This window comes from Gordionus sp. m RMFG-2023, chromosome 2, assembly GCF_954871325.1.
Source record: "Gordionus sp. m RMFG-2023 chromosome 2, tfGorSpeb1-WG-v2, whole genome shotgun sequence".
Lineage (NCBI taxonomy): Eukaryota > Metazoa > Nematomorpha > Gordioida > Chordodea > Parachordodidae > Gordionus > Gordionus sp. m RMFG-2023.
Window position 1 is genome coordinate 51,324,314 of NC_088776.1, and position 27,210 is coordinate 51,351,523.

Genomic DNA, 27,210 nt, shown 5'->3' on the forward strand with positions numbered 1-27,210 from the left:
AAATAGTTTTAAAATAAATGTATATTTTAACTAATAAAAAATTTTTTAAATTATAATTAAAAAAATTAATTTTTGAATTAAATAAAAATAATAGATATTTTTTAATTTATGATGATTAATTATCATCATATTTATGTATCACCCACTAACATCGGCTAAAATATTTCTATACTGAACTGGTCTTATTCCTTACGTATATACTCTTACTTTGAAAGAGGGGTTATCAGTCACTATGGGATTAGTATAACACAAAGATTGACAATAAATTTAAATTACCTATTACTAATTCCTATAAAATTATAGATAATATCGAAGAGGTTTCGCGAATTCAGGGATACCTCCAGACCCCGCTTTTTATTAAAGCAAAATATAGGAAAATCTTGAATTACCCAAAGCATTTATTAAAAATGTTTAAAAGACTTGATTTAACAGAATCGTTTTCAAGCATGAGGATCAAACTTTCGCCATAAAATGTTCTTTATTTTTTTTTAATTTAAAATTCATGACAAAATTGTTTGATATTTACGTGGTAGGTACCTCTATACATGTTGTTACTAGATTTCTGGACAGGTCTCTGTCCTATTTTTTAAGCATTTTAATTATTGACAAAAAATCCCTACAAGATATTTTACTTCGGAACCATTTTCTATAACTATGACTTTGAGTAATAAAATTCAAACTATCCACTTTATGACGCCCAAAATTCGATTAAACTCTAGGACCATTACTTAAAAAGTAAAAAATTAGGTGATTCGTTACTTTTCAAAATAGTAACGTCGCAAGGGTCGATTCAAAGTCTTCATAAAATTTTTCTAATAGTATTTTAAAAAATTATCATACAATCCAGCCACATATTTTTATGGTAAAAGAATCCTTGTTGATCCTTGAATCTATATTCAAATTGATCAGCCCTGAGTCTGTGAAGTGGCAAAGAGGTAAAAAAAATTACTCTAGAAAGGTGCAAATAGTTAAAGTGTATTAATTAATCTTTGTCAATTTATAATATATTCTAAGCATTTGTATTGCAAAACGAAATTGTAACATTATTTACATTCATAATTTAAAATTTTATTTTTGATAATTAATCGTCAGTAAGAATACCAGAGAAGTTTCCCGGGAAAAATAAAAATCATGCAAGGGTTAATTTATAATAGGATGTACTGTATGTACACCACTGCTTATTATTTTTTTAACAAATTTATAGTTTTTTTTTAAAAATATGTATTAAAATGAGCGGTATGTAATACTTTAAATATTTAAAAATTGCGCTTTTTATAAAAATATGACTTAATAATATCTCACTTATTAATACGATTATATATATTATTAATATTATAAGTGTCATTTTACATATAAAGAATTATATAATTGCTATTCAGAAGCTATTATAGGTATAAAAAAATTTTTTTAATTCAAGCTTCCAGTTATTCTATAAAATTCGCGTTTTCAAAGCATATTTTCAATATTTCCATTTTTTCTCCCACCACGCTTTTAAACTATCGTGGTAAGATTTCCACCAGGCTTTGAAATAATCTACATGTGCTTTCCAGTCCGCATGTATATCGATTTTAATCTCTGGATTAGCAACTACAGCAGCTTGGGTATCTAGATTAACTTCACCACCATAGACCCCTGATTTAACAGTTTCAGCCGCAACTCCAGCACCATAGATTCCTGTCTCCGCTTCAGCGCCATAGACGCCTGTCGCCGCAGCATGCCCTGATGGCTTAAAAGCAGTAGTATATTTATTCATCCACCAGATGTACCAACGCTTGTAGTGGGATTTCCACCATGCCTTTAAGTGAGCATAGTGTGCTTTCCAGGCGTTGTGAATCTTACCGTGTATCTTTGGCTTAACTGCTTCAGCGGTTACCCCTATCTCATAGGCTCCAGCAGTATAGCCCTCTGGCTTGACAGCTTCAGTGTAGAATCTTTTAGATCTCCTAAAACCTTGCGGTTGTTTATTTATTATTTTTAGATTCTTTTCCTCATGCCTGCGTTTTCTTGTAAAATCGTGTCTATGATTTTTCAGGTCGTTATCGTCGTTGATTTGCCTGCGTTTTCTTGTAAAATCGTGCCTATGATCTTTTGGGTCGTTATCGTCATTGATTTGCCTCCGTTTTCTTGTAAAATCTTGCCTATAATCTTTCGGGTTGTTATCGTCATTAATTTGCCTGCGTTTTCTTGTAAAATCTTGCCGACGATCTTTAAGGTCGTTATCCTCATTGACTTGCCTTATTTTCCTTGCAAAATTAGAATGGGCAATATAATATAATTTTTTAAGGTTATGCGCTGATTTATGTTCATCTATATTAGCTATCTGATGTACATCATATCCTGTATCATATTCAGAGAACTTCTCTTCTGTGGCTATTAAGAGCGTTGACGATAAAATTATACTCTAAAAAATAATGTGTTATTTTATTTATCATTAAACATATTTTTTAAAATGTTTTAAGGCCGTGTCCTAGGTCTGCTCAATTTGGATACTTAATTGATTTTTAGTATAGGCTAAAAAGAAATGAAGTCTAAATCAAATTTAATGCCTAAATGATTTTTCTTGCTCAAAATGCTCCATTTTAATTTTATTTTTGAATATATTAAATAAATCAAGGTTACTATAAATCATCAAATTATATAATATAGGCAGTAAATCTTTATTTAATTCTAATTCATTACTCCAATTCTGGACAGACGAAATATATATATACACTAGTTTTAAATTATACAGGGTGGTTTTATAAAATTACTTAAGATATGAAAATTATTCGGGATTTAAACAAAATAGTAAGCATAAGATAAAAATTTTAATATGCAAACGCATTCAAATTTTTTTGGAAAAGGTATTTTGAAACTCTTCTATTTTTTGATTGCAAACTTTTAGCAATTTCTAGCATCCAAAAACTTATATGATCAGAGCAATGAGATATAATATTACTTAGACTGCCGATTAATTCATTTAAATGTGTATCAATACAAATCAGCAGGTTATACGCCATTTTGAGTTCTCGTGTAAATTTTCATTTAAAATTTTATGTAAACATTTTTTTGAAAAATTTTTTATTTATTTAAATCTTATATAAAAAACCAAAATGGCGTGTCGCCAACTAATTTGTATTCAATGAGGCCTCAAAATGGTCTTTAATGAAAGAAACATTAATATAGGTAATTTATATGCCATTGGGTCAAGGTAAATATTATTTTTCTTAATATTTTGATCAGAATATATATATAAGGTGTTAAAAGTTTGATAAAAGAATTATCAATGAATATAAATACTTTGCCTACTAAAAGAGAGATTCTGTCTTTGTTTTCTACGAATTAAGCAAAGATTAGTTATAATTTTTTGTAATTCATTTCTAGCTTATAATGATGGGAAATTGATTGCTCAAAGTTAAAAGATATAAAACAAAAGCTAGTTTTTTTACCTAGAAGATTAATCATAATAAGGTAAGGCCTTGTTTAACGCGTATTGCTGTTTATTTTTTTCAAAAGCAAGAAAATAATGGTAAAATTTTATTGCACGATGCGATGAAATGAATTTACCCATTTTGCTTTTGAAAAATACCCAGCGATTCATGTCTTATCGCTACGCCTAACACCTCACTCATAGTTAGTTAGAACTATAAAAAAATGGCTGTATATTCTCCACCGCTAATTCGCGCTAACTGAATGAGGGGTTACCTTGTATTCATATTTAGACGAATTCGCGGCGAAGTATACAAAATATGCTTTATTTTTAGGTATTTTTTAATACTTTGCCGCGAATTCGCTCTAATTTTAAATGCAGGGTAACTCCTCAATTATAGCAAGCACAATTTGCTCAAGCGATGCAAATTTAGTTAATGCGTAATTTCTGAAATCGCGACAGCTGTTTACGTATACATCGAATAGTAATATAGCTATGGTTCGGTAGCGATTAATTTTGCATCGCTTGAGCATATCGCGCTTGCTATAAATGCGGTATATGGTTATTCCAGGGTGTTCTAGCATTTGATTCAAATCCATAACAATAATAAATAGGTCAAAAAATTGAGCGCTGCGCATAATTTCTTAAGATTTTGAGCAGTTGCATATAGTTTTTTTTTTTTATCTGTATTTAGTTATACTAATTCTGAATAATCTGTTTATTTAAAACTTCACTGTATAATTTACTAAACGCTTAATTTATCGAACATGATGTTATGCTCTGATATGACCTTAGCCTAGGACGTAGCCCAACTAATTTTTTTAAAACATAAAGATTTACTTACCAAGATAAAAAAGAATATGAAATATATTTTATTCATTCCGATTTTATTATAAATATAAAGGATATAATTATATTCATAAAAAACACCTTATTTATATATATTACCTATTCAATAGACACTTACAAACAAAAACATATTTTAAGGTGATCTGATTATGTTTTTTCTTAAAAATATTAAATAGTGTGGTTTTATTCGTGACAACTCTAAAAAATGTCAACTTAGCCCAAGGACTATTATTTAATTTATAATGATATTAATTATGTATATTATACTATAGTGGCGAAAACATTTATATAATACCAAACTCACAAATTATATTTATAAAATTCATTTAAATTTAACAAAAAGTAAATTTTTTTTAGAAAATCTTTATTACATCCAAGGTTCTTTTTTTTTCTTTTTCAAAATATCTTAAAGGCCAAAATTTTTATTATTTTATAAAATATAATCATAACGACTGAGTTTGGAAAGGATAGTTTTAAAATTTTATCTAACAAAAGTTTTATACAAATTTAAATAAAAAAGTGTCCTCAGATCAGGGAATTGAAACTCTACATGAATTTTGATTCTGTATCTATTAAAAATATTCCGTTTCAACATTAGCAATTTTTAGGAACGAACCGGAAAAAAAATAATTTAAAGTAATTCAACAAAATTAACCTCCAAAAATTAAAATAATATTTGAAAATTTGGGTTTTAATCAAAATTTATATTCGATGACCCCCTTTAACTGATACAAACTTATTAAAAAATTTTATATTTAAAATCAGCAATTCCTGTCGCAGAAAACTGTGGGGGTTTTTTTAGTTATAGAAAATTTGACCATTAGCAATAAAAATGCATTCTCTGCATAAACACTCGCTTTTAAAATTATATAAGAAATTTATTTTTCATTTGAAAAAGAATGTAAATGTAACGTCTACAATATAGAAATTCAAACTATTAATTCCGATTCTGGCGTGGAAAATAAAAATATAGTCGAAAATGTGCCTCTGAAAATTTTAAAGAGGCGATAAAAATCAATATTATAAAAATTGAAAATATATATTATAACTACTATCTAGATTTGAAGATATAATCTATAATGTTTCTGATCAATTTATTTTAGAAAATAATTAAAATTTCACTGTAATTTAAAAAGATCTTGTAACATATCCAAACATAATAAATTAATTTGAAGTATATAATTATGCAAAGTTTTCCCAATAAGCTTGATAAACAATGAATTTATCTTAAAAATTAATCTTTATAAGTATATTACTAATTTTTTTAAAGTTTACTTTTAAAAAGAAATTAATACATTGCAAAAAGCTACCTTGCCTAAAACTTAACTAGCTACATATTATAATTACCTTACTTGAAATGTAATTAATTAATTCAAATCTAATAGTTTCCTTAATTTATCAAAAGATACCTGTCATATATGGAAATATATGAGGTGGCAATTAGAAAAAGAGGAAAACAAAGAACGTTAGAAAAAAAATATTGAACGTATTCATTCATTAAATAAGTTCAGATTTTTTAGTTTTATTTGAATAGAAGGATACCTTATATATGGGAATATAAAATGAATTAAAGGCTCATTATATTATGTATACCTAAAGATTAAGTACTGATAAGACAATAAAATAAATTATATATATACTGAATTGTCGATACAAATTAGTATATGATTATTTTATGCATTTATAAAATAAATTATATATATACTGAATTGTCGATACAAATTAGTATATGATTATTTTATGCATTTATAAAAGAAATTACAATAATAACCCAAAACATATTAATTTTTTTTTAAAAATATAATTCTTTATATCTATTTAAATTATATTTCTTCAAATTTATATAATATAATTCTTTATATATCTATTCCAATTAGGTTTTTTCAAAATTTTCTAATATAATTCTTTATATCTCTTCAAAATCTTCTAATATACTTTTTTATATACTTTTTTATATACTTTTTTATATCCTTATTTATTATATTTCTCCAAATCTTCTTATATAAATCTTTATTCTTATATAAATTAAATTTCTTAATCAATTATTTCCTTTGTTATTTCACTTAATTTGAATGTAAATATTGTTACTAATATTTTCAATTATATTTATTGAAGAAATGGTGCGAATAAGTTGTGTATAAAAATCTTTTTTTGAATTCATATTTTGTTATAAATATAATAATCGTATAGCATCTCGATATAAATATGTTTATATGAATTAAATATTTTTTTATTTAGTAAATATATGAATTACAATATATCATTTCTCTGATATTTGGCGTGAGTCAAAATATATAAATTACATTTTGTACTCCCTTTTATCAACTATTTCTCGTACGTTATATATATGATATTAATTTAATATAAAATAATAAATAATCATTTTATAGTAGTCGCTCGCATTCTTAATAAAATTATATCACAAACTATTAAATTAAACAATCATAGGTTACTTTAAAATTAAAATTATTTTTTTTAATACTGTTATTTATTTTTGTTTTTCTTCTTTTTTTATTATTGTTAAAAACACGACATATCATTTATAATAATTTTTATTAAGTTTTTCTGGGATTTGTAATAAATGAAAAAAACATACACCCAGCGAAAAAAATGGATGCTATTTAAAGGATCTCCTAAGAATCTATATGAATTGCGATTTTTTTAAGGACTCTTGAATTATTACTAGAGATTTTTTACCACATTTACATGGTATAGCCGCTCCACTTCATCAATTAACAAGCATTAAAGGTTCCTGGGGTAGGTCTGATAGGGAACAAGATGTATTTAATAAAATAAAGCAGCTTTTGTCAACAGATGAAACTTTAATTCCTTATTCATCAAACTTACCAATCATCAGGCGCGTAACCAATGGGGGGGAAAGGGGGAAATCCCCCCCCATTGTAAATTTGACTGTTTTCATAAATATCATTTTAAGCTAATAAAAATTTTACTCACCCCCCCCCCCCCGCCCCCCATAAATCAAAATTTTACAAATATTTGAATATCAATTTTCCAACATAAAACTTATTTTTTATAAATAAATTTTTTTTAAATTTCCTTTCCTTGTGAGTACATTAACATTATTCAAAAAAAAATATAAAAAATGGAGAAATTTTTAGTCAAAGACAAAGATATTGAAAACAAACGGTATATAATTTAATTAATATATCTAATTTTATATTTTTCATTTTTCTTTAGAACAGAAGATATACAAAATTTAAATAGGTCTGAGCATGAAAAAAATGTACAAATAGAAATTGAAGGAAATAATGATAAAGGTAGGTAGCAAGCACTAGCATATATTTTATAAAAATTAAGTTAGGCAGTTGGTGAATATTATAAGAATATTAAATTTGATAGATATTAATAGTGTGGAATTTTTATTTGATCATAACACTTGCTTATTAAATAATATGTTCATTTCAGTAAGAATAAGCAGATTTGATAGATATTAATAGTGTGGAATTTTTATTTGATCATAACAATTGCTTATTAAATAATATGTTCATTTTCATTTCAGTAAGAATAAGCATTTTAATTTTAATGATAGATTTGATAATTATAATAATTTTTTTAATGTTAATTTTGGCCAGATAATGCCTGTCTATTATCATTATAGCTTTTATATGTACATTAATGAATGTTGGTAATAATAATGTCTTTTAGGGCAACCGTGGGATATATATAATTTCCTAAAGAATGATTTAACTCCTCAAAAAAAACTGGAGATTTTGGAAAATATATATCAACCAGATATAACTTTCCCATTTATTAGGGACACGACAACAAAAAAATTAAAGTTCCAATATGTTTGGTTATCAAGGTGGACATGGCTTGCAGCATTTTCACCTGCCATTAATGGTGCATTTTGCAAGAATTGTGTTTTATTTGGTCCCAAATTTGCTGGAAGGGCTCAGCAAAAATTACAGAGCTTAGTATTAACACCATTTACTAAATGGAAAGATGCTACTGAAACTTTTAACAACCATTAAAATAATAAGTATCATATTAATGCAGAACAAACAATATATTCCTTGCGATCTATCAAAAATGGAGAATCTATGGATATTATTAGAATAATAGATACTGGAAAGCAAGAACTAGCTTTGCAAAATAGATCAAGACTAACGCCAATAATTGACGCTATCCTGGTATGTGGCATCCAAGGTATCGCTCTTAGAGGTCATAGAGATAGCGGTGCGATATTTGATAATGATAATAACAATAATGATGGTAACCTAAGAGCTATTCTTCGAAATAGATCTCTTGGAGATCCCATACTTAGAGACAATTTGTTAAATTGTTCTAAAAATGCGACCTACTTGAGCCTAATAATTCAGAATGAAATCATCGATGCCTGCAATAAATTAATATTGATTACAACATGCACGAATGAAAGGACATTTTCAAACTTGAGAAGGTTGAAAACATATTTACAAAGTAATACTTCCGAATCTCGGCTAAATGGGTTAGCTCTGTTAAATATCCACAGAGATTTGGTTCCCACGACAAACGAAATTCTTGATACATTGGCAACATTCCCACGAAAATTAAAAATCACATTATAATTATAGTATTTAATAAAATATTCTGTATAATATTGTATTTGATAAGAAGTTAAAAAAAACTTGTTTTTATAAATTATTTTTTAGTCAATGTTTTACTGTGGTATTTTCAATAAAAAAAAATTTATTCTACTTATATTGTATGAGAATTTAAGCAGAGGCTAGTTTTTAAAACAAATTTTAAATGACATTTTATTTCAACTTTACATTTAAAAAAACTTTATTAAATATAACATACCTAACTTAAAATAATAAAAAATAGGCTTGTAATATCATTAGGCACAAATTAGTAAATAAAAGTTAAAAAAAGATATATAATTATATGAAAAATTTAATAGAATAGTAAAACATAAGACCCTGCCAAAGGCCGGGTAAAAGCTGGCCGAAGGCCAGCTAAGAGGGTTTGGGGACGAAGCCCCCAAAAAATTTTTCCCGCCCATAGGAAAATCCTGGATACGCCACTGCCAATCATATTGGAATGTGACGCTTCCAACTGGTTATGGAGCTATGCAACCTCATGTAGTTGAAAATGGTTTTAGAAAACCTATCGCATTTGCTTCGCAAACATTATTGGAATAAGAGAAAAATTATGCACCAATGGAAAATGAGTCACTACCGCTTTTGTTTGGAATGGAAAATTTTCATACTTTTATTTGGTAAAATTATTTGGTGATAAACGGGAACTACCAAAAATATCCTGTAGTCGATTAACGCGCTGGACATGGAAAATGTCCGCATATGATTTTGAAATTGAATATCGTGCAGGAAAAGAAAACAAAGTGGTTGTTACATTATCTACTGCCAGTAGCAAGTATGGGGTCAAATAACGACCAGAAACATGCATTAAATAAGAGCTAAAGATTTGCTCGATATAAATCTTGGTCAAGTTGAGCTCCAGAAAGAAACAAGGAAAGATAGATTGCTAAATAAATTAATTAAAAACATTGGGTGAGAATGGGTGGGGTTTGATGCCAAAAATGATGCAGAGTTATTATATTTTAATAATCGTAGTGAGGAATTATCAGTAGATCGTGATGTCATTGAATGGAATGGAAGGTTGGTAATTTATACCGCATTGAGGAAATTAATATTAACTGCATTGAAATAAATGCCATGAAATCAATTTTTAGTAAGTATTGTTAGTAGCCTAATTGCGATAAAGACATTGAACAACATGTTTGTCAGTGTATGCCACATTCTAGATTTCACGGGACCTATCGATTCGTTTTCATGGTTAGTTGGAGTTGTTGCACATTCTAAATGGGTTGATGTCGGGTTGATGAGAGATACCACGTCTACGACAATAATCAGGGTGCTAAGAAATGGTTCTCATATTTTGGAACGCCAAGAGAAATTGTGTCAGATAATGGCCATCAATAGTTTATTTCTGGAGAATCTAAAAGATTCTGTTTAGAGAAAAAAATATTAAATTAATATAACACCTTACTATCCCAAAACAAAGGGTTAGCTGAAAAAACAATACGAACACCTAAGAGTCAATATTTTGCCACTAGAAAAAATATTACCCCGAGGAAGCTCTGGGGTTTGACAGTATACAGAATGGGCGAGCACCAATCAACTGACGTTCACCGGACAAATTATTGTTGAGGCGCAATCTAAAAACTGGATTAGTTTGGTTACATCCAAATGTTAAGGACAATATAAAACGATCTAATATGCGACAAAAGACAGCGCATGCTGAACATATTCAAATTAGGGAATTTGAAGTTTCAAAACCTGTAAGTATACATAATGAAATCAATTCAGTTTGGTGAGAAGAAATTATAAAATCCAGAACTGGTTATTCCTAATTGGTAGAAAGTAAAGATTTAACGATACGAAAGCATACTGATCAACTGCGAAAACGGGATGTAGCAAAAGAAATGGGGAGTCAGGGAGAGAGGAAGAAAATGATGAAAAATATGGAGTATATAGATGAGAATTTGGAAAAAGTAGAAGGGCAACCTATAGAGGGAAATAGCGGCGAAACGGAAAAGACTGATGAAAATGTGTGTACAAAGGATATGTTTTCACTACCTTGCTATAAACAACAATGAGACGAAAATCACAAATATCAAGGAAGACTACATATCGTCTGATTGAGAAGTTATAAAATCTTAAGTGTGGGGGAATGTGATAAATGAAGATATTATTATAGTTCATGCATTTCAGTGTTGTTAGACGCTACTTTTATAAGTAGCGCGCTACCGCTATCGTTTTCAAATGAGTAACGCGCTATTAGCTACTTTTTAAGCTATTTTGATTTTTTTTTAAAATATTTTTTACGTAACTTTATTTCCACAAATAAAATATTGGTATAAAAACATGACTATAATTTGATACATTTATATATATAATTTATTTATTATTGCACTTTAATAATAATAACATTTCGGTACTGTCATCCCCAAATCTAGAGCGATGATCAGAAAGTATAAGCTTTGCCATACTAAATAATCTTTCAGCACTAGCATTTGAGCGCAACGCAATATTAAATTTAATAAACACACTTTTTATATGAAAAAAATCATAAAAATATTTAAATGAGTATTTTTATTTAAAAAAAGCATTTAGAGATTCAATAATATTATTATTATTTATTTCAAAAAAATCATCTATGGAAGGCCGCGATTTCGATTTTGCTATAGTATTAGTATCGTGGTTAGGCATGGCATTTTTTAACGTTACCATCAGCCTATCAAGTTGCCCTTTAGATTCAGTTAGATTAGTATATGGCCAATTTAACTTGAAACTAGGATGAACGATAGCAGCTATTACATTATCATCATCATACAGATCTGGAAATCTAATTTATATAAAGCGATTGTATTTATAAAAAAAGAAGAATACCTTTTTAATTTTCAAAATTTAAATTTATCTGAGATTTAGATTCATTTATAAAAAATATTAAAATAGCATTAAATTATCGTAAATAAAGATTTAAAAAATATAATTATTATACACAAGCTAATTAATAATATATTAATTTTGAATTTTATATTAATACTATATATTAATATTATAGAAAGGATAATCTATATTTTTCTAATTTACAAAGAAATTTCCCTATCTTCAACAATCTCACACATTTTTAATAACTAGATTTATAATGTTAACTACATTTATAATGTATATTTTTAAATATAAATTTAAATTTCAAAATTAAATTAAATAAAAGGATTATAATTTTGGATTTAATAAAAAAATTTTAATATTTTTTAGATGTATTTATTATGTAAAATTGAAAGTAGCGAGCTACGGCTATCGCTATTTTCTTAAAAAAGTAGCCAGCTAAAGCTACCGCTACTGAAAAAAGTAGCGCGCTATTTTAACAACACTGATGCATTTATATTACATATTTGGATTATATTATGATACGTGCGTGATACATGATATATAGCGCTTTTGCCCTCTAGCGTTGAAGGTTCAACAAAGCTACGCTAGGTTTTTCTTATTTCCATCTAATTGGAATTAATTTAATTTGTGTGTAAGAATAAAAATATGAGGAGCCCTACACACGTTTGTGGGCAAGCTGCATGTACTTGTAGACACAACATTTCGAAAAATGTTACTTAAACCTCTATAGGCTTATTAAAAAGGAGGGGCAGAAAAAGAGCATATCGGGAACTACAGTATAATTTAATTACTTTAAGGGTGGGTGGTGGTTGATTTTAAGTTTAAATTATAGTGTAAGTCTTAATGAGATTTAATGTTCATAGAATCTGTAAATAAAGATAAGATTAAAATTTGCCTGATCAGTATGATTTAATATAGTTTTTTATTTATGATTCATCCCATACAAATACAGTACTATTATTTATTCTTCCCAAAAATTTTGGATTAACCCTATTTAAATCAATCAAATATCAGGATTATCATGTTTTTATGATTGACAGCGTTTACATATGTTCGTTATGTAGTATAAATGATTACACAATAAAGATTACTTTAATCAGTTTTAAAGGAAAAGCCTAAATGGAAATGTCCAAGGGAGTTCCATTTGTGTCATTCTCATACCAATAGGCGTAGCCAGGAAGGGAAGAGCAAATGCAAATCCCCACTTCAGAAATGCCACTTTTTGTAAATATCATTTTAAGCTAACAAAAGATATCTTCCCTACCCCACTCCCTGTCCCCTAAAAATGTATGCATATATTTTAAACTAATTTGAAAGAAAGAAAATTTACTACGTTTTTTTTATTAATGTATATACATGTACTTATATAAATTTTATTATATTTAACTAATAAAAAGTTTCTTTTTTATGTTCCAACTTACCCTTTTTTTGATACCATTTCTTAATAACCAATTTCGTACTTTAATCAATGATAATAAGTTTTTATTTTAGAATTAACCTCCAATTCTTACAAATATTATCTAGATATAAAAGATTGAGGCCGGCTAAAGGCTCACCAAAGGAGAGTATAGGGAGCGAAACCCTGCAAAAATATTAATTCCCCCATAGGAAGATCCTGGCTATGCCTATGCTCATACCTTTTCTCCAAAATATATAATCATACGCTATTTTTAATTATATTTTATTTTATGCAAATTTATATAATTTTACCATCCATAGAAATGGAAATTTATTATTGTCTATGAATTATTAAGTTCTATTTGTCAGTATGCTAACATCATGATAGTCAGGTTTAACATAATTTTACATACACTCGCATAAATATAAAAATATTTTTTTAATGGTATTTTACTTCGAAAGTATAGGTAATTTAATTTATATTATGTTTTATCTGAATTATTATTTTTTACATAGTTGTAGAACCTCCGGCTTTGTTATATATGGGAAAAGATAAATTTGAAAGTAATTACTAAAAAAATTTGTAAAATTACAATATTATTAAGATGAAGAGCTTATAAGGTGGGGCTGGCCAGAGGATATATGGTGATTTTTTTAAAGTTAATGCTTATAATACATTTTTTAAGGTTTCATGTAGATGATCATTCATCAGCGCATGTCTATCTTCGATTAAAAGAAGTTGAATTTTACTATTAATATTTTATAAGTGCTTACAATAAGAATCAAACAATGGATGATATTTCAGAAAAGTTATTACAGGATTGTTGTCAGCTTGTTAAAGCAAATAGTATTAAAGGTAGATTATTTAATAAACAAATTAAAATATTATTTACAGGCAATAAAATAAACAATTTGGATATAATATATACACCTTGGTCTAATCTCCTTAAAACAGGGGACATGGTAGCTGGTCAAGTTGGATTTAAGGATAAATCACTAGTAATAATGTGAAAAATTATATTCAATCTTATTTTTATGTACAAAAATTAAAATAATCAATTTAAATTATTCCTAAAATCCAGGTCATCAAACTCAGATTTCCACACATCTGGGGAATTGTTACAGATTGAGAATAAGTTATTCAATGTCAAATATCAAAAAAGGCACATTTTTGTCCTACCCTTTTTAAAATTGATAGAAATTTCTGTAATTATTTAGATAGGTAGAAATGAGAAAACCATTTAGTTATAATAGCACACCTAGTTCTAGAGATGTACAATCTCAAAAGTACAAATAATCACTTTCAATCTCTAAAATTTTTAAAATGATTAGTAAAAAAAACACTAAAGGTCTATCAAAAAAAATTAGCTTTAATTTGAGCCTAATTTTAGTTTACCTAGGGGAGTTGGTTTTCAAATTTTTTTGCTTTATCTATTCTCTTTTTATAATATATACAATGTAAAAACCTTGACACTGCTATTGACTCTTTTAAAATATGCATTTTTGCATAAAATTGATGAAGCTATACGAAATTATGGATTATGATTAACATTTTGGTGCTAACTTAGCAATAACCAGATATTTGCACTTTTTATATTAAAATATTTTGAATTTCTGGGGCATTATATGTCAAATTTTTTAAAAAAGGCACATTTTTGGCCAACTTTTATTAAAATTTTCTGGAATCAGTTGGATCTATAAATATAAATAAGAATGTACACCTAGTACCCAAAGACTCAAAGATGCACCTGTAAAATTTTTAAATTGCTTATATTTTAAAAACTTTCTTGACATGAATATAAATGAAGGAATATTGTTTAGGTAGATTTTACTGAAAATGATGCCCTTATGGATCAAGATGATATTCCCAGGATTTTATTGTTTAAAGTTCAAGTTACCATTCATCCTTTTGTGATTTATTACAAGACACTTAATAATTTAAATTATTTAAGTTAAATATTAATATTGGAATCTCTCATTCATGATACAATTGCCGTTCATTTATTCCAAAAATATTTAGTCTGATGATAGATAAATTTTAAAGCTACGCAAAAAAAATTTTTTACAATTCGGACGAAGCAGAATCACAATATAAAAATAGCAAAAATTTATCAATCTTTGCAACCACTATATAGCACCAATTTTTGCTGTTATATAAAGGCGTTTTGATTTCTGAATAAAAGATAAATGATATTTCTGGGCCACTTCTTAGAGTCGGAGGTACAGTCAAACGTTTAATGCCCAAACTTAGTTACGCCTGTTTCAGAACAAATAACTTGTCCTAAAGAGTTTTAAATTTTTTTTATTAGAAAGTCGATTTTTCTTATTTTATGTAAGACGAATATGAGAAAGAGCAAATAAAGCCTGTACTGTCAGGAATTCAGAAATTTACCTTTTATCCAATTTCTCAGGATAAAATTAAAGATAATAAAAATTCATAGAATCGCAAATATAACATTTCACTTGTATGAATGCGAATTTAATATATAAATGGCTTATGTTTAGAAAAAAGTGGTGTTAGTTTTTAGCATCCTCAAGGGCCCTCATATACTCTACTCGATTGACAATTTGTGTATACATAAATCACACATTTTAGATATGGCCAGAAAAAAAAATCGATTGTGTTTAAAATAAGCATCATTTTAATGTAAGCTGGATGATTGTTTTTTTTCATTAGAATTGTTTTCAGAATCAAATCCATTTCTAAACAATTAGGATTATGAAAGTGAAATGGATTAATCGAATTTAACATTTATTCATATCATCAACTTATTTAATTTATTATAAAGCAATATCAAATCTTTTACATAGCGGATTTATAGAGATTGAGCAATTTATAAAAAAGCTAGAAAAATTTTTGTTGCCGTGATATACATTACGCTGCTCATATATTTGATTCAAAATATTGTGGATTTAGGTGAAAAACAATAAATTTGTTAAAGGATTAGATGTTATAAACCGATTTTCTGGATACCTAGATTTAGATATTGCAAGGCAAACGACAAATTGCTCGATTCTTGATGTTTTAGTTCTGATCTGGGATCATTTTCAACGAGGATAACGAACAATAATTTAAATTATATCATAAAACCTTTCTAAAAAAAATCAATATTCACCTATAAAAAAATTTTAAAGGAAATTTTTCATTTTTTCCCTTGTTTCCTTATTTTCCCTTGATTATAGTTTCCCGCGAAATTTACATTCCTAGTGGTGATGGTACATGCTATTTTGGTTTCTTATATAAGATTTATAAATAAATGAGACTCTGAATTTTATTTATTACTTGTGTTATCATCGCAACCTCTAGTAAAAAAACAAATTGAATGCGTATGCATGATTTAATTCCTTTTTACAAAAAATTATTATTAACGTTTATCTTTGTAAACATATTTCCTTCCCACACAATTTACTTTACCATTTTCCTGAGTTAATAACTTCACATACAAACTACCTTCCACATTTTATATAATTAATTATGGATTTTTCAAAATTTTACGCAATAAACCACATTAATATTTCCTTTTAATTTTTTTTTTTATACTTTTTTAACCCAAAAGGTTCGAAAATGCAAAATATCAAGTCGAGAAAATTTTATAATAAATCGCCTTAATAAAACGAAGCGAATACAAGAATCCATTGATTTCGCTCAGTCCCGCTCTGATAGGGATGCTCTGGAGAGGCGAAAAAACAAAGAGATATCATCTGAGATCAAGGAGAAAGAAAAAATGGCCGAACGCCAAAAGGTCGCGCTAGAACAAGAACGCAGTTATGTTAACCTCATGAACCCTGAAAAAATGGTCTCAAACACAAATTCCTCAAATCTAGAAGATGATTTTATGTAATTTATGAATTTATAGATTTGTATATTATGGTTTTAAGTTGCGTTGTGAAAATGTAGCAGTGATAATAAGATAATAGTTATTATCATTATTGAATTTGTCTAATAGCAATATTTAATCTGTATTCTTTTTTTAATAAGAAGAATAATTATGATAAAAATATTTTGTAAAAAAAACATTTAAACTTAAAAATATTCACATAAAATTTCGTAATCAGGATTATTTTGGATATTTGGTATTTAAATTGTTTGATTATATATAATAATTATTATATAAAAAACAACATTTTTTAATTAGCTTGTTAGAGACATGCTGAGGAATCATATATAAAAGGAATTAATCTGCTGCGGGATAAGGTTTTCTTCTTAATTAGTACTGCGATAATAATCGCTAGCAAAATAGCTAATTCATGTAACATTACTTTTTGAAATATACGTAAACAGTTGTCCCCTTCATCATTTCGCTCAGTATTTATAAATTATACCTATGAGCGAATCGCCTTTACCATAAATTAAACGTTAAATCATTCTCTTGTACGAGGTTAGCTTAATGCTAAAAAAGGTTAATGGAAATGTGTTTGAAAACATTTTTTATATCTTGTAGAATCGAATCGAATATTCGACAAATTGTATAATGGTTTTATTGGTAAGCGGAAAATAAATCTCCGGAAAAAATATTCTCAATAATAATTCTAAAAAAAATAATGCCCCGGAATAAATTTTTTCAAAATTTTTAAATAGTTTATATGAGGATTTTTATTTCGTGTATATATTTATAGGGAATTATTTATCCTATTTTATTTATTTTGTTATTTTTAATATCTTAAAAAACGGGGATTTTTTTTTCCGGGAAATTATTTTCCTAGATTCTGTTTTATTATTCGTTTCGATACATTTATAATAATCCCGATTCGTTCAAGCGATGCGAAATCAGTCGTAAAGCTATAAATACTTTTTGATATATACCGAAAGCAGATGTCGCGATTTCATCATTTTGCTCCTTATTTATAAATTTTATCTATTATTGACTTGCTTTTGTAAATTACGAAGCGAATGATCTCATCGAACAAATCTCGCTTACTATAAATGAGACATTAGAGATGAGGGTTCATTCGAATATGAATAAGGAATTATTTCGAATTGTTTTATTACGAATAAAAAATTAATTGATCTTTTCGAATACTAATAATAAACTACGCGATTTATTTGAATAGGAATAACTAATTATGTAATTTATTCGAATACGATTAACGAATTATTCAATTTGTTAAAATTAGAATAAAGTTATTAATTTGTTGTACGTATATGAATAATACCAGGGATGCGCATAATTACTCAAAAATTACAATTATTTGCAAAATTTTTATATTTAATTAAAATTAATAATTTCTTTTCTAAAAATGGTAATTAATTAGTAATTAATGTATAATCGTAATTTTTAGAGCAATTATAATTACATAATCACAATTCCTTTTATGGTAAAATTAAAGTAGGATACGTGATATATAGCGCTTCTGCCCTCTAGGGTTGAAGGTTCAACAGAGTTACGCTAGGTTTTCCTCATTTCATCTAATTGGAATAATTTAATTTGGGTATAAAAGTAAAAATATGAGGAGCCCTCTACACGTTCGTGGGTAAGCCGCACGTACTTGTAGGCACAACATTCCGAAAAATATTGCTTAAACCTCTATAGGCTTATTAAAAAGGAGTGGGGGGGGGAAAGAGCCTATACCCGAGAACTACATAAAATTTAATTACTTTAAAGGTGAGTGATAGCTGATTTTAAGTTTTATTTCTTTAGTGTAAGTTAACTTTTCATATCACACTTTATAATATATATTCAAAAAATCGTTAATTTTGAAAGTGCCTATGGCCCAGTCGGGCAAGACTTCGCTTACAAATCTAGATGGATTATTGGACTTGGGTTCGAACCCCGGCAAATGTTTTTTTTTCTTAATCTGACAAAATTAATCAAATAGATACGATTCAAAGTTTGTAGCTACTTTAAAATTTAAACTATTTTCCTGCACAAGATAATTAAATACATTTAGAACTTTATATGCATCATCATCAAGTACCAATCCAAGTACGAGATTTATTTAAATACTTTTTTAATTCTTGAATTTATGTATAATTTAAAATTTAAACCATTATATGGGGAATCAGAATTTTCTCTTTTATTTGATGAGGAACGAATCAGAAATTTTCCTATCTTATGAGGTGTTATTTAAAAATTTATATTTATTTGGGGTTATTCTAAAATTTTCTATATTTATAAAATATGTTATTAAAGTATATATTTAGTAATTTTAATTTTATAATCTAAAAATTTATTATTGCTTGATGAGAGTTTTATGTTAAAACCCTTAAGAAGGATCCATTCCACATTGAATTTTATACAACTTTATATCTCTTAATTAGGTAATTTTTATGCATAAGTAAATATTTGCATCTCTCTTATCTTTTCTGAAATTGGCCTTTCTACATGCATTCCATAGTTTTGTATATTTTCTCATAACTTCATAATTTAATTGTAGAATGTATATTTTTCATAACTTATAACATTTTTGATTAAATGTATAACTTTTTTGTTTTACTTATATATAATTTGACTATGATTAAAGTTAACCTCCTATTATTTGTTAACTTAGAATATCTTTATTTTTTCTATTGTAATTTAATAACAATGTCTTAAATTTATATTTTATAACTAAGTAATAAATCATTTGGAAGGGTGGTGGTTTGTTTAAAATTTAAATCAGGATGAACGTATTTTTAGCATGGTACTTTAATATGTATTCATGATTTTCATATAAATACTAGGAGCTAACCAGTAGAATGATAGGTAAATCAGATATTTCCCCTTCATTTGATCCTAATTTTGAAAAATTTTCCCAATAATATAAATGGCAAAAAAAATATATACATATTAGACAGATTTAATTCTTAAAAACCCCTACATCACACCTATTTTTCTGGATCCAAGGAAAAAATAAATTATTCTGAGTTTTCCTGGGTTTTGGGGAATATCTTTCACAATTAATATGGGCTTGGAAGTAGCTTGGGAAACATTTTTTAAAATTAATATAGTCTTAGATTCCTGAAAATTTTTTAATTTTAAATATGGGTTAGAAATTGGCCTGAAAATTTCTTTTGGAAGCCAGGCCTGATTAAAAACCTAGTCCCATGCAACTTTCATATTCTGATTGTATTTTTAAATGTTTTTATATATTTTATTTCAGTTCTCAACTATCAAAATTATTATGGTCTTTTGAGAAAATTTTTTAAGTGCAAGGACCTGCTTGTGAATTTTTTTAATATTAGGCATAGGTGTAATATTTAACATGAATATTTATATGGCCCTCAGGTAAAAGCTAATTTAAATATATTTTTATTCAAAAATAGTATTCATTCTCAGTCTCAATGGGTTGGCCTTTGTTTGAAGGGGTATAAAAAATAGATATGGTTTTTAGAGATTTACCTATCTCCCGGGTTGGGAAAAAATTTTGAAAATTACTATGGGTTGGTCAGGCTTGGGCAAATTCTTTTTATAAAATTTTTATAGGTTAGGCTGGGTTTGAAAAATATTTTTATAAATTATATTAGGCTGGGCTTGGGGAAAATTTTTCAAAAATATTATGAGCTAGAATGCTTGAGAATTTTTTTATTATTAACTATGAGTCAAACTTGGCCTAAAAAAAATTTTATGCAAGCCTGGGCTCGGCCTGATCAAAAAACCTAGGCCCATGAAAATCTGATTTTGATTGTATTTTTAAGATTATGATTATTTAAATATTTTATTTCAGTTCTCAACTACCAAAATTATTATATTCAATGGGCTTGGAAGAATTTTTCAAAATTATTATGGCTTTGTACTTTGCCTGGGAATTTTTTTAATATTAAATATTAGGTATAAATGATATTTATCAAATAATATTGGTATTATCAAGTAAAAGCTTTAAATTTAATTTTACCAAACCATAGTATTTACACTTAGTTTTAATGGATTAAACCTGGTATGAAGGGGGGTGGGAGGGATTAAAAGAATAATAACTGGATATTATTTTCAAATAAGAGGTAACAGCTATCATAAAAGTAAGAAGAAAATTTTCATTCCCCGTCATTTTTGACGGGCTATCTTCTAGTTGAGATATAATGTTCATAGAATCTGTAAATAAATAGGATTAAAATAAAAAAATATTTACCTGATTCAACCATACACAGTTCTCTAGTAGGATGATTAAAAATCATAAAAAATAAATATAAACTTTTATTATAGCAAATAATTTATAATATTTTATTCTTCTATTACAATATAATTTGTTTGAAAAAATAAAGGGTTTACTCTTAAAATATAAAGTAAATACAATCAATATCATATATCTGAGATTTGCAACGAAAGAATGGGCGTGTTAAAATTTTTTATTGTTTCTTGATTTAAGTAAACATTAAAAAATATATGCTATATAAAATTTCAATATTTTTAATACCTAAGTTCCGACAACTGAGGATGTTGTAATCGGAAGAAATTAACAGTAAAAAAATATATATCGAAAATATGTTGGATTTGCATGGAAGAATATAAGATTGACGTAGATGAAAATCTGATTTTACCCATTTATTTGCAATTTTGTTAGTTACATTTATGATATCGAGATTTTAGAAAAATAATTAATTATGATAATCATATTAGATGTTTGCAATCTGATTTTTAATCAAAACGCCGGCCCAGTCATTTTTCTAATAATTACCCCCTCCACCCATGATTTTTTTAAAAATAGACCCCCTCGCTCACGCCAACCAGTAGCATGGGCGAGCGTAGGGTGGGGCTAAAACAAATAGCCCTAACAAACCTCCAATTTACATAAAATAACATTAAAATACTTAGAAATTAAGAATCGTCTTTTCTGACCCCATCCCATCTTTCACCTAATAGTAAACTTAAGCCAATGATATATACTATATACATATGATTCATTCATATAATGTGTATCAGTACAAATCAGCTGGTGATACGCCACTTTTGGCTTCCCGTGTAAATAATTTATATAAAAAAAATTATGAATTTCTTCATTAAAAATTCTTACAAAATGTCAACACGCCAGCTGATTTGTATTTAAATGACGCTTCAAAAATTAATCTTCGGTCTCGGCAAATATTTCGTCATTTCATTTAAAGTTAAAAAAAATTATTTTGAGCATATCTCATAGATATTACATTGTATACAAATCAGAGTTTGGCATTTGCTAAAAAAAAGAAAAAAATCTTCAAAGATTTGGATTTCGAAATTTTTTTTTAGAAGCATTGATTTATTTAATAATGCAACATATGTTTTTTTAGTTACATTTAGAAAACATATTGTCATTAACGTGTTCATTCGTCTATTTATATCTTTAAAGATTCATCTATATTCAGATTAGATAATCTCGCAACTGTTGTTTATTTTTTACAATTATATTTTATTATGTATAAACTTTTATTTTATTATTCAAATCAACATTTTGTATACAGTATTGACTAGGGCTGTGCTAATCCAAATATTTTACCGATCCGATCCGATATTGCTTCAAACCCGATCCGATATTTATACTGATACTCCCCCTCCCCCCATTGAACAAAATTAAGAAATCAATATTTTTTATACAAAAAATCGAATTATGCATTTAATTTATTTTTATTTCTACAATTAAGATTATAATTAAAAAAAATATATTTAATTATATATCCATTTTATGTTGGTATGAATTATAAAATTGTAATATTTAATATATTAAATTTTTTTTTATAAATATGAGGGCCCCTTAAATTTTCTGGCAATAAGCTTCTACGATATGGACTATTATCTCCTGCCGTACTGAAGGCAGACTCAGATGAATATACAGATAACGCATTTTGCAAAATTATCTTTGCCTTTTGTAAAATATTTTCATAATTCAGATATCATATTTAAAAAATTTTTAATAAAATTGGCGTTATTACCTAAAAAGATTTAAAATAAATAAAACTTTGGGTGTTCCTTCTATTTTTATAAAAAAAACTTTTAAAATACTATAAATCTATTTTTTTTAAAAAAATAAAATTTAGAGGGTGTTTTGTGCATTTGCTTTGCATTGTTTAGAAAAAAATTATTTAGAAAATATTATAATTATGTAAAATAAATATACATAAAATAACAAAAAAAAGAAAAAAGATAGGATCGGTTTTTACAGACGATCTTATATTTTTGGAAAACGCTAAATATCGGTGCCGATTCGATATTTAATATCGGCACAGCTCTACTATTTACCAGATTTGATGGAGAACATTTCCATATTTTTTAATTTATTTGAAAATAAAATTATTTGACTTGCATAAAATTGTTAAAATAACATATTTATATATTCTTATCAATATTATAATATATAAATTTTGATTTAATAAAAGATATATTAAGAATCCCTGCCTATCATGCCGTCAAAAGATTTTAAAAATTTACCCAAAATTTTAATTTTTTTTCTGTAAAAAAATTTTTTTTTATAAATACTTTGTGATTTTTATGCATAAAAAATTTTTTATGATGAAATCACTAATTTTTTTTGATCATCTTTATAAAAGAAATCTTCAATTGGGTTGACCTTCAAAGATATTTTCTCAAAAAACTGACTTTAAAATTTCTCCGTTTATTAAAAATATTCGATATTACACTTATCCTTAAGTATCTTTTCTATATGACTATATATAAGTATATCGCCTTCTAAAATAAATTGGCATATCCCCAGGGTTTACTATGATATTTTTGAAAATACACGGGCCAACTAGATTGTTCCTAAAATCGAAGCGGAGGGGGGGGGGAGATTCTGCTTTAAGTTTTTAGTTTTAATGCGGTTCCGAGGGTTTATAGATTCTAGCTTTGGTTCTAAACTCTATAATCGATAAAAATATATTTAACATGAAATGAATCGCATAACATTAGGAACTATATAATATTTAGAGTTCTTTATTATTACCAATTTGTAAAACTCCTGCTTTAACTCCGTTATAGCTTGTTGCAAATTTAGAATGAAAAATTATAATAAAATATCATGCACTTTAAAAATTTTACTTTTTAGTATACTTTGTTCATCAAGTTATTATTAATATTAAAAATATATATATATATTATACAGTATTAAAAATACATGTTAAAAAAATTAGAATGTTAGTATATTATTAATGTACGAATTCTTTTTAATATATTTTTTTAAAACATGAGCAAAATATAATGACTATTGTTGGTTATGATGTAAGTGATTTATGTTGTTTAAAAACAATTATATATAATTATTACTGGGCCAAAGTGACTATTTCAAAAAAAAAGTCGAACAATAAATAGTTTTTTTAATTAAGATTTTGGTTTCGTTTTGACTATCTTTTTCCCCCTTCAAAATAACAATATTTAAATGCCGATAAAATATTAAATGTTAAAAAATATAAAAGATTCTTAAAGGATTTACATTAGTCTCTAATTGTAATAGTAATTTTAACAAATTCAAGAAAAATTATAGAATTAATAAATTGTATCCATAACGGATTGAGTGAAAACCATTCCAAACAGAAGCATTCCTAAGATGATCAGAAGAACGGAACAGCTGTAGGCGACTTTTTTAGCTGAAATCCAACTAACCACCTTGCCAAATATTATCATCTCATTATTTTGGGAGGATGTTTCACCAAAATTTGAACCGTTAGTGAATGATTGATAGCTATCGTCGATTTCTTCGTCTTGCAGTTCATTTGTGGATAATAAGTATTGAAGAAGTGCCAGGGCTGGAAATACGAATATGAGAAGCAAACAGAAAGATCCCAGAAAGGGTATAACTTTGCTGACATCTGGGACGTATGTTGCTATAGATAGTACCAGACCGAACCATAAAAGAGTGACAAAAATCCTCCCAACCATTTCTCTTGTTTTTTCAGCGCTAAGAAAGCTAAAACGAGATAATAAGGAGGGAGAAAGGGTGGGTAAAGTATTAAGAATGGATATACGGGCACAAAAAAGCACTATGGGATAAGTGGTTACAAGTTTTCCTGTAAATAATTTAATAAAAATATCTTAAATTCAATGATTGTTTAAACAAAGTATTGAGACATATTAAAAAATCATAAATTGATTCAATTATTCAAAAACACATAAAATAAAATAAATTTAAAAATGGATACCTGCTAGTAATATCATAGCTATAAATATCTTGTAATCTTTGGGGTCATAAGCTGTCAAAATGTCTGTATAAGTCATAACCTCCTTTCCAAAAGATATGTATCCATATATGCCTGTTAAGTTGTATAGAATGAAGCAAACTATAATATTGAGAAATATGCTCTTGGAAAATTTCTTGACAGAGGAACTATCTGTTTGATCCATACAATAATAGGTGGGGACAATGCTTAAGTGAGAATTATACAAAAAGCATATGGTAGGTATAGCGCGTAATATATTATAAACTGGGAAATATTTTGGTCTGCCCATCATCAAAAGGTTAATATTAAATGGATCAAAAATATTGAAAAAGTTATCAGACTGTGTATATATTTTATGGGTATAACTATAAGGTTCATGGTTATTTTGATGCAGATAGTATTTAGTCAACATAATAAAAGGTATGTATACCATACCTATAACTCCAATAGTACTTGGATATTTTAAAAAATTGATGCTTTTGGAGAAACATAATGGCAGAATTGTTAAACAAGATATTAATATTAAATCTAAATTCCTTCTTAGATACCATGGTTTAATATTATCACCATAGAGAAATATAATAATTTTTTCTTCTTGATCAGCTATAATAATTAAATATGTAATGCAAGTTCCAAATGAATAAAATATTATCACTATTGTCACAATTACCTTAATTGATTTTCCACAATAATATTCTATAATATTTTCATAAGAATTAAATTGATTTAGTTTAATTTGGTCTGAAATATCATGTAAGTTACATGTAGTTTTAAGTTGTTGTTGATAACAATTATGAACCAAATACAATAAAGAATGCATTGATATTAAGATAAAAATTAATATAACAATTTGTAAAATAATAGTTGTTCTAATTCCACCTGCTTGGTAAAATGCCGTTGGAAAATTAATTAAACCTGAACCAATTGTTGTATTAATTAAGAGAAAAGCTGCCATTAACCAGGATAATTTTTCTATATGTCTAGAATTATTATATAGATTGCTTGAAGAGCCTGGTAAAAGAAGATCCGTTTCATTCTCAGCCAAGATGTCATTCTGATCGTATTTTCTATTCACAATATTCATTTCTCTATCAATTAGAAAAATTTAAAAAACATATCATATGTTTTAACTATTATTCCTTGGAATAAATAAACTAATTTTTTTTATTTCAAAATATTATTATGTCTAAAAAAAATTTCCTCTATATAAAGTACAGGTGTATGATATATTAATTAATATAAAAATATATAACTATTATATTTTGGTAAAAAACAAACAAATTTTCATGAAGAGCCCACTTTCGGAAATATATATGGAGGTTAACGGTTCCAACCCTCCGGACATGTAAGAACTGGTCAGTGATCACGTATAATATTCAACACGCAAGAATTTTCTATGGGGTGGTGGGGGGGGGAGGGATAATTAAAAAAGTTTCTAAAAAATTTATTAGGAATATGATTATAAAATATTGACAATATCTAATACCCAAATTCAAATGTATTAATGTTAAAGTATTTAGTATTTACAACCAGGGTATGAATATAAAATAAATGTTGTGAAAAAATACATTGTAAAAATTATCATTTTTAAGAATTTAAAGTTTATATAAATATAAAAAAAATTAAATGATGGTAGTATAGATTATGTACAAAAATATTCTTAAGAATTATTGCATAAGTGTAAACATACAAAGTATTCATAAAAAACAATATAAATTAAAAAGCATATTATAAATTTATAATATAAAATTCAATTTCTTTGGGATTGAGCTAATTTTTTATGATGTTATATGAATTCTCTATGTATATTAAGAATCTAACTAGTTCAATCTATTTTTACAGGGGAAATTTTAGGTCAATTTGAGAAAATTTCTATTGCCATTAGCGAAACTTTTGTGGCGAATGTCGTTTATCATGAAGAAATTATAGAGCGAAAATAATATCGCGATATAAATTTTTCGATTTATTTCCATAAATATACAGTGAAGACAATATTCGTAATCTATTCCCACGATAGCTAAATCATGCTTGAGGGAATGCATTATCGCCAGTAGCGTCACTAGGGGAATGAGCGGGGGCTCGAGACTGAAAAATTTGAA

General features: G+C 26.8%; 3 protein-coding genes across 6 annotated transcripts; 1 reads left to right on the top strand and 2 right to left on the bottom strand.

Annotated features, from left to right (window-relative positions):
• Nucleotides 1-1,402: 1,402 nt before the first annotated feature.
• On the bottom strand, nt 1,403-4,293 carry LOC135924727 (uncharacterized). Its single transcript, XM_065459832.1, has 2 exons — nt 4,254-4,293; nt 1,403-2,401 (listed from the first exon to the last, which is right to left on the bottom strand). Exons 1-2 carry the CDS (start codon nt 4,287-4,289, stop codon nt 1,460-1,462), a joined length of 978 nt encoding a protein of 325 aa, XP_065315904.1. The 5' UTR covers nt 4,290-4,293; the 3' UTR covers nt 1,403-1,459.
• Nucleotides 4,294-13,451: 9,158 nt separating this feature from the next.
• Nucleotides 13,452-17,034, top strand: LOC135923773 (coiled-coil domain-containing protein 25-like). Of its 3 annotated transcripts, none has more exons than XM_065458708.1 (7): nt 13,452-13,469; nt 13,594-13,641; nt 13,683-13,722; nt 13,764-13,815; nt 13,858-13,933; nt 13,973-14,076; nt 16,635-17,034. In XM_065458708.1, the coding sequence occupies exons 2-7, from the start codon at nt 13,620-13,622 to the stop codon at nt 16,917-16,919; spliced, it is 579 nt and encodes a 192-aa protein (XP_065314780.1). In that variant the 5' UTR covers nt 13,452-13,469; nt 13,594-13,619; the 3' UTR covers nt 16,920-17,034. The 3 variants fall into 3 exon arrangements, with proteins under 3 accessions (XP_065314780.1, XP_065314778.1, XP_065314779.1); XM_065458706.1 differs by lacking the exon at nt 13,452-13,469 and adding an exon at nt 13,482-13,544; XM_065458707.1 differs by lacking the exon at nt 13,452-13,469 and adding an exon at nt 13,492-13,544 and having other exon boundaries at nt 13,600-13,641.
• Nucleotides 17,035-23,938: 6,904 nt separating this feature from the next.
• LOC135923371 (sodium-coupled neutral amino acid transporter 7-like) lies at nt 23,939-25,799 on the bottom strand. 2 transcript variants are annotated; one of them, XM_065458072.1, is made up of 3 exons: nt 25,782-25,799; nt 25,094-25,204; nt 23,957-24,961 (listed from the first exon to the last, which is right to left on the bottom strand). In XM_065458072.1, the coding sequence occupies exons 2-3, from the start codon at nt 25,167-25,169 to the stop codon at nt 24,441-24,443; spliced, it is 597 nt and encodes a 198-aa protein (XP_065314144.1). In that variant the 5' UTR covers nt 25,170-25,204; nt 25,782-25,799; the 3' UTR covers nt 23,957-24,440. The 2 variants fall into 2 exon arrangements, with proteins under 2 accessions (XP_065314143.1, XP_065314144.1); XM_065458071.1 differs by lacking the exon at nt 25,782-25,799 and having other exon boundaries at nt 23,939-24,961; nt 25,094-25,641.
• Nucleotides 25,800-27,210: the final 1,411 nt, after the last annotated feature.